The sequence below is a fragment of the Acyrthosiphon pisum genome, chromosome X, assembly GCF_005508785.2.
Source record: "Acyrthosiphon pisum isolate AL4f chromosome X, pea_aphid_22Mar2018_4r6ur, whole genome shotgun sequence".
NCBI classification, from domain to species: domain Eukaryota; kingdom Metazoa; phylum Arthropoda; class Insecta; order Hemiptera; family Aphididae; genus Acyrthosiphon; species Acyrthosiphon pisum.
This window is the reverse complement of record NC_042493.1, coordinates 35,891,698-35,900,142: the sequence shown is the minus strand read 5'-3', so window position 1 is coordinate 35,900,142 and position 8,445 is coordinate 35,891,698. Positions and strand designations below refer to the sequence as shown.

The 8,445-nt window shown below is 31.8% G+C and overlaps 1 protein-coding gene across 1 annotated transcript; it reads right to left on the bottom strand.

The window, feature by feature from the left end:
* Positions 1 to 569: 569 nt before the first annotated feature.
* On the bottom strand, positions 570 to 1,301 carry LOC103307974. Its single transcript, XM_008180533.1, has one exon. The coding sequence runs from the start codon at positions 1,299 to 1,301 to the stop codon at positions 570 to 572; it is 732 nt and encodes a 243-aa protein (XP_008178755.1).
* Positions 1,302 to 8,445: the final 7,144 nt, after the last annotated feature.

Sequence of the window (8,445 nt, the reverse complement as noted above, 5' to 3'; positions counted from 1 at the left end):
ACCACCAGGCACCAAGACGTCGTTTTCAATCCATTATGGCACCATATCTTATTGTTATTAGTTTTCACATTTTCGTCATTATTTCTCTGTTCTCGCTATAATCGGCAGTTAGTTCTTGACGTTCTTGTGTTTATTTTTTAATTATTCATAATGGACAGTGAATTAAGTGATTTTGATGATGATGTTAACAGTGATCAACGGACATCTAAAAAAAGACTTAAAATGGGTAGAGAACGGGATGTTCCAAAAAAATTGCGTGCTACTACACATGAGTTAGGACCCGACTGCAAATGTAAACGTTATCGTTGTTTTGAAAATATAACTGATGAAGAAAAGAAGCGTATCATTAGAGAGTTTAACAGTGAAGAACTACAATAACCAGAGTAAGTACCTTTGCGGTCTTATTACAGTATTACCGATTATGAGGAGACGCAGTCGACTTAGTGATGACAAAGCCCAGTATAATTTGGCTAGTTATGCCTACCGCGTGCTTGTTTTATTAGAATCTAATATGAATTTTGGCAACACCCATTCCAAGAAAAAAAAATACATTTTTGTAAAAGGGTCATTCAGCTGGGTATAAATATTTTCTGCTGCAACAAGTATTTCTGAAAACCACTTTTTATTAAAATATGAATGTAAAGCCATCCGCTGTTCCAAAATACGCTGGACAACAGCAAATAGCGACAACCACCTCGTCTGAGATGGGTGCAGCAATTTATGTACAGAAATATTGAAAAATTTTGAAATTCTATATATTGGCTCTGTCGCTTACTACTGTGGCTGAAAAAATTAAACACATTCCGAGCAAAATCTTCAATTCTTCGGGGCAAGGACTTGCATGCTTCACTGCAGCATAAATGAAGAGAATGACAAATACATTTCATTATGAAGATTCTCGGGAATGTGATTTTCAGTCGGCTTGAAACAGAATTTTTAGACCCTATAATTGTCGAACAGCCATCAGAACCAAATCCAACAATGTTTTTTACATCAACATTATGAGTTTCAAATGACTGAATACATTTATTAAACAGATTTTCCGAAGTTGCTCCTTTATTAACTGTCTCTGGTTCTTTTACATCAAAGACCTGTACTAAGTCCCAAAACCTTGTAACAATGATCTTGGACTCTGTATCAAAAAACCTTACACACATAGTAGATATGCAAGCAACATCAGTTGACTCATCAATCATAATTGAAAATTTACTCTTATTCAATTTTAGACTTAACATTTCTTTTTCCACAGGCGCAATTACATTTGTAATAATGTTTGTAGCTTTAGTTCGTTTCAATTTCATTTCTTTACAAATTTTAGAGTCTGGGAAAATGTCTTTTAATAAGGGCTCTAAATGGTTGATTTATGAAAATGCTACATTATGTTCAGCTAAAAGAGCAGACAATTTAATTTCTGCGGTTTTGACAGACTTATTTAAAGGATTAGATTTCGCCATTGCTTGAAAATTTGAAATAATATTTTTAGAGTGAGACGAACTACATTTTAGTGACTTTATATGATTAGAACTGTTACAATGTTTTTGAATGCAACTCGGTTCAGAAACAAAACTCACGTTGCATATGATACATTTGGCCTTAAAGGGATTATCCCTTTCAGGTTTAAGCCAACCTTTATATGCCTTATTGCTCTCCCATTCTTCTCTATATTTTTGCTTTCTGTGTTTTTCTTTTTCATAATTAGAAAGTTCATTCCTTAGAGATCTTTTCTTTTTTGGTGTCGACGGTCCTTCTTCTTAGTAAATAATATGGTTAGGAGTATTTTATCTCAAATATATTATATACATGATTAATAAAATTACTAATAAAATCTAAATAAACCTCTGGCGTATCTTCTATGTCCGACATTATAAATAGAAAATAGAAAGACGCAACACCAACAAAGACTACTAACTAGACAGTAACTAATAACTATGAGTTTTAGTATAACTTTTCTAATCATTTGATGTCTTTACTCTTGATTGCACTTATCATCAAGTTATAAAATATTGTATTCTTATCAAGAACGATAAAAAAAATGCATGGTAAATCACGATTTAAGATATTATATCTTATCAGTTATCATAATAATATAATATGTTCATATATTTATATATTTATATGTGCTTCAAATTGTTTACTCGGTCGTGATGGGGATGGCCCCATGCATAGTGTATGATTAGCATAGATCTAAATAAATTTCGATGGTCTGTTGAAATTTGTAAGATCGTACATTTACGTACGATCCTCAAAGATCGTAGATCGTACTTTGCTCTAAATTACCGTATAAGTACGATCCAAACCGTAAATCTGGCAACACTGCTGCTCGCTCGCCGAAGCTCTATTCCCCCTCCAAGATTCGCGACGATAATAGGCGACCGACGCCGATTCTAGCGATGCCAGTCGGCAGTCAGTGGGTTACCACAAGGAAATTTCCCAAGATTTGGGGAAATTGAGTACTGTTCAGGGAAAAACGGAAATTTTAATGAAAATTAAAGATATGTAGGGAAATTTTTGGATTATCATGTTTGATACTTGGACAAATCGTGTATTATAGATACTGACTAAGCGCAGTATGCTTTGAATTATTTGGAAGTGACTGTCTTTTTTGCTTAAAATCATCATTGAAATATTCCAGCAAGTGTACAAGTTCCAAAAAGTTACCACGATTGACACTGTTTTCATTTTCGTCGCTCCCTCTTTGAGCAATTCCTTGAACATCAGTGAATAATATCACTTTTTAAATATACTGAATGTATTTACGATTCTCTTTTAATAACTTTAAATGAGCCTCGTTAATTAACGATGACACAAATATATTTTTTTTTCATGCTTGTATATTCTACCAACATAACTTGACATTTTTTGTGTTCACTACTTTATTCATGTCGTTTAAATCCTGACCCTTTGTCTAAAGCTTTTTTCCAATGTTTAAAACCAATTGTTATAAACACAGTGTGTAAGTCATAATGTTTAGAAAAGAAACGACAAGGGGAACAATATACTGCATCGTTCATTACACTGTATTTGATCCATTTAAAAATTATATACCATGTATCTGAGAAATGTCTCATTCTATTAGAAAACTTTGTTTTTGGATAAAATACTAATATAGGTTGTTTCGTTCCATCATTTAAATGTCTCGTGCCTTGTGAACAATATGAACTATACTACGACGTTAGCAACGCTGCGTTATCAAAACTCAAACTCGATAGAGAATAATATTATATTGGGACATATTATTTTGTTAGGCTTGTTTATTTTATTATATTGGTTCACTATTATATAGTATTGTCTGTAGTTGTGTTTATCAAATTTGCGTTCGATACCCGTATTTGGAATTCCTAGTTTTCAATCTATTAATATACGTATTATTGTCTAATCTCAAATTGTCGAGTGAGGAATTAAATAGAATCTCGGAATTTAATTTTTTTTATACAATCGTTAACTGTATGGAGTACCATATAATATACATTCAGGATTTAGCAGGTTTGAGATAATTAAACACCTTAAAATTTAAAAATAAAAATCAAGGGGGCCAGTTCAGGGCCACTAACTTTTCTTAGGGAACCAGGCAAGAAGTAAAAAAGGTATGAATCTTCTTTTAATTAATTTTTAATTTTTATTTGACCATTTCTGAAAACATTAAATATTTGTTTGTTTAATAGGTCTGTAATTTTGCATCGTACATCATGTCAATTTGACGGAACTGCGGGTAAATCCAAAATTGAAAAACACTTGTTGAAGGATGTAAAAGTCAACAAATCATAACTGAACTTATCAATAATTCTGTTCATGCAAAACTTGAAAATACTGTAAATATTTTCTTCAAATTTTATATTTGCTGTAATGCATTATAATAATATTACTTTCAGGTTAAACGTAGTGAAATGCATTTGACAGTATTTATTGCCGAACACAATTTGCCTTATACAGTTATGGAACACCTACCCAAATTAGTTCAAAAAGTACATCCTGATTCAAAAGTAGCTTTGAAGTTAAAATGCGGCAGAAAAAAAAAACGAAAGCATCGTTACTAATGTCATTGAAGCCGTAGGTAAGAGAATTGTTATTGATTTAATGCAGAAAAACAAGTTTGCCATTATGATAGACGAAAGCACGGATACATCTACAATAAAGCACATGACAGTGTTCGCAAGAATAGAAGACAATAATCTGTTGGTCCGGGATGAATTTGTTACCCTCATAGAAGTACAAAAAGCCACTGCTGACGCTTTATATGATTTGATTATAATTTTCTTAATAAAAAATAAAATTCTATATAAAGAGAATATGATAGGCTATGCAGGAGATGGTGCCAACAATATGATGGGCAAACACCATTAATTAGCTACTAATTTATTGAAAGATGTGCCGGATTTATTATTATGACATGCATATGCCATTCTTTTCATCTATGCACTTCATATGCTTGCTTAAAATTACCACGATTTGTTGGAGATTTTGCTAGAAATGTACATAACTATTTAAATAATAACTCTAAAAGACACCTAGAATTTAAAGAATTCCAAGTTTTCTGTAATATAAAACCACATAAGATTTTAAACCCAGGAAAAACGAGATAGCTATCACTAGTGTCGGTAGTCAATCGCCTTTTTGAACAATATAGTGCTTTAAAACTTTATTTTACTAGTGCAGTGTTAGAAGATAAAATTTTCAATGCAGAAACAGTATTAGATTCGTTATTAAATCCATTTAATCTTTTGTACTTGCAATTCCTACCATTTGTTTTGCCATTTTTTGTTGATCTAAATATTGAAATGCAATCATAAGGAATAAAAATACAACTGGTCTTTGACCGTATAGGAACACTGTACAAAGAAATCTTAGAATGATACATTAAAAAAGATTATATTAAAAATAAGAAATTATATATAATTCAATACAAGAACCCAGGTCACTATTTGCATGAAAATAATTTGTTTTGTGGTGGTTCTGTTTCTGCTTCTATTTGCCCTCTGTTAAAGGAGAAAAAAGTCACAGCTTTACAAATATCTAAATTTAAAAATCGCTCTCACCTTTTATGTAGAAGCAACGCAACAAATTAATGTTCGATTCATGTTTCAAAAAATGGAAATGTTAAAAAATTTAAAAATCCTAGAACCAAAAATTATTTTTAATTCGGAAATTTGTTCACTTGGTCCACTGGCATCACACTTTCTTATGCTTAATTCTTATTCTTATGCTTACCAAAAATATCAACTTGGATGATCTCGATCGGGAATGAAGGAAACTATCCAACATGGATGAGTAGACTGCAGATATGGACATTTTAACATTTTAGATCAAAGGATTAATATTACAATAGGGGATAATTATAAAATGTTTCCATGTGTTAATCTTATCAAAACAAAATACCGTAACCGATTTAACACCCACGATTTGATAGGATTATTACATACAAAACGTGTGATAAAAGAACAGTTTTTCATATGATTTTTATAATAAATATATGGATTTGTTTAATCAATAAATTTATGATTAGACGAACTTATTAAAACCAGAAAACTGTTGTTAATTGTTATCACTAACCATGTTCTTACTTGGAGACGGTTTTGTCTCTCTGTGTGTGCTAATTATTACAGTTACAAACTTATTAAATCTCATTATGTTTTGTACTTAATAGAGCTGTTCTTTATTTTTTCATCCATATTAATCAACAGGTTATGGGCCCAGACATGACTAAAAGAACTGATGACAAATATGGAATAACTCAATTTGCTGGAACTAATTTTCCAAGTTGGAAATTTAGAGTAGAAACACTTCTTGAAGAATTTGGAATAAGAACCTGCCTTACAGGTAATAGGCCTAGTTCAACTCAAAAGGTAGAGCTGGAAAAGTGGCAAAAGGATGATAAGAAATGTAAGTCCCTAATTGTTCAATGTGTTGCTGACAGTCACTTAGAGTATGTAATGGGCAAAGAAACTGCGAAGAAATCTTGAATTCGCTAGTTCAGACCTTTGAACGTAAGGTGTTGCGAGTCAACTATATCTAAGACGGCCGTTAATTACACTAAAATTTGAAAATGACACTAATCTTGAAGCTCATTTTATAAAATTTGACGAACTTATAAGACAGTTGAAGTCAGCTGAGGCAAAACTGGAAAAAGAAGATATAGTATGTCATCTTCTGTTGACGATGCCAGAAACATATAACAATGTTGTGACAGCAATAGAAACACTTTCGATTGAGAAATTAACAATTGAATTTGTTAAAGGAAGATTTCTGGATGAAGAAGCAAAGAAAACAAATACTAGAGATATACCTCAACAGTTTTTGGAACTACAAGTAATAGAAGTTTTCCATTTAAATGCTATGGATGTGATAAAGTCGGTCGTCGGGTATCAGAATGTAAATTTAAAAAAAGGTTTGCTAGTGACAAAAATAATTCAAAAAACGAGAAATCTTGGAAAAAGGCAACAGCAAATAATGTGAAAAATAATAAAATAAATAAAATATAAAATAAACTTCAAATGAAAAGCAAAAGTTGCGGACCCGATGATATTCCGTTCGTTTTTATTCAAAATTTTCCAAAGCTAAAGAAATTTTACTAAAAATATACAATAAATTATGGGTGCAAGGAAACTTCCCTAACAACTGGAAACAAGCAATAGTCGTGCCTATACCAAAAAATGGTCAAGACCTACACATTGTTTTATAGATATTTAAACAATTTATTTGTTTACCTGCAAAATAAGTATTACATTGTGCAATCAGCGATTTATTATATTTTCAAACTTGAATGATCTCATATTTGGCGCCAAGAGGTTTTTGTACACAGAAAATGAACGCTGACGTGGTAGGGGCATACTTGAAATATCCCATGTCACTACTTGTTAAGTTTTCAGGTATATCTAAACAACCAACATTTTCTTCTTCTTCGTTTAATATTTTAGAAATATTGCAAACATTTTAAACCATTTATTTTTAGTAAGAACTGTCTGTAATTTCTCGTTAATTTTGATTCCGGTCTGGTCTTTTAAATTATTGAATTTGGCTGAAACATCTTCAATAATCTGTATCGCTTCTATTAATGCCATGCCTTGTTTTTGAAGACGTGTTATAGCCGTAGGAAGGCACTTAAAGTTTGATTTTATAAGTGCTAAGTTACCTTTAATCTGTGGTGCTTTAAAATATTTTTGAGCATTTCTAATTGAAAGCGCATCATCTTCATCAAAACTTTCAACAATATCTTTTACAATTTGGAAGTTTTCACAATAATATATTGAAGTGGAAATCCACGTTCCCCATCGTGTCAGGATTGGTTCGGGGGGGTAGAGGTATATTAGGCGCATCAGTCTTAAATTTTATAATACGATATGGTGCCTTTTTAAATATTTTTTTAACATTAGCAACCAGTTTATCTACTTTGGAATATTGAATACGGATATATTCGGCAAATCCATGTGCTATGCATGTTACATGGACCATTTTTGTGTACAACAATTTCAAAGTATCTCACTTTCACCATATTGGGCGCGGCGTCACTCAAAAATAATAATACGTCGTTAAGATGTATGCCACCAGGCCAAAGTAAACAAAGCGAATCTTCAAATAGTGTGCATAATATCGTACTGTGGTTAGCCTTTACTAATTGCTCGAAATTTAATAAAAAAATTTCACTTGGCCGATCCGTGAGTAGTGTTCCGATTATAACGGAGGCAATATGGCGTCCTTCAGGGTCCGTCGTTTCGTCTATTGAAACCCAAATTTTTTTCTCTGCCACTTTATTTCTTATTTCTCCAATAGTCTCCTGGTAACAATTATCGACATATGATTTTCGGTATATGATATGGTATAACTTCCGATGTATATTTCTCTAAAAAATTTTGAAATGCGGATTGCTCAGTTTATTGAAAGGTATATTAGCACTCAACATAGCTTTACATAAATTAGTTTTGAATGACGATTTTGTAGAAGAATTTTGATATAAAAGCTGTTGAGATTTATCCTTTTTTTCTTCAGCGCGTTTAACAGATTTACGATGTTTTTCGGCTGCGATATGCTGAGTTATAGAAAAACGTTTTTCACTTGAAACTTTCGTATTACATACTTTGCAAAATAAAATGTTGTTATCTGTTGAAAATATTTCCGTTCCAAATTCAGTAACATAACTTTGTAAACGACTGGATGTCGTTTTTTTTTCTTTTGGCATTTTAAAATTATGCTTGTTAAGTGTTACCTAACTAATAGAAAATTTAAACGAAAATGTTACAAACAACGTATTAGGTACCACTCACAAGACGACGACAACACTATCGCGCGTCGGTTTTTCTACCATAATATAATAGATTAAGATTAAAGATATTTCAAGTTAGTCTTTTGACCACAGATATAGACCTGCGATAATAACAGAAGATAATTGCATGCCACTCTAGAACGGGTTTAACACATGTTCCTGTTATTATTACCACCGCGATAAAATTACAA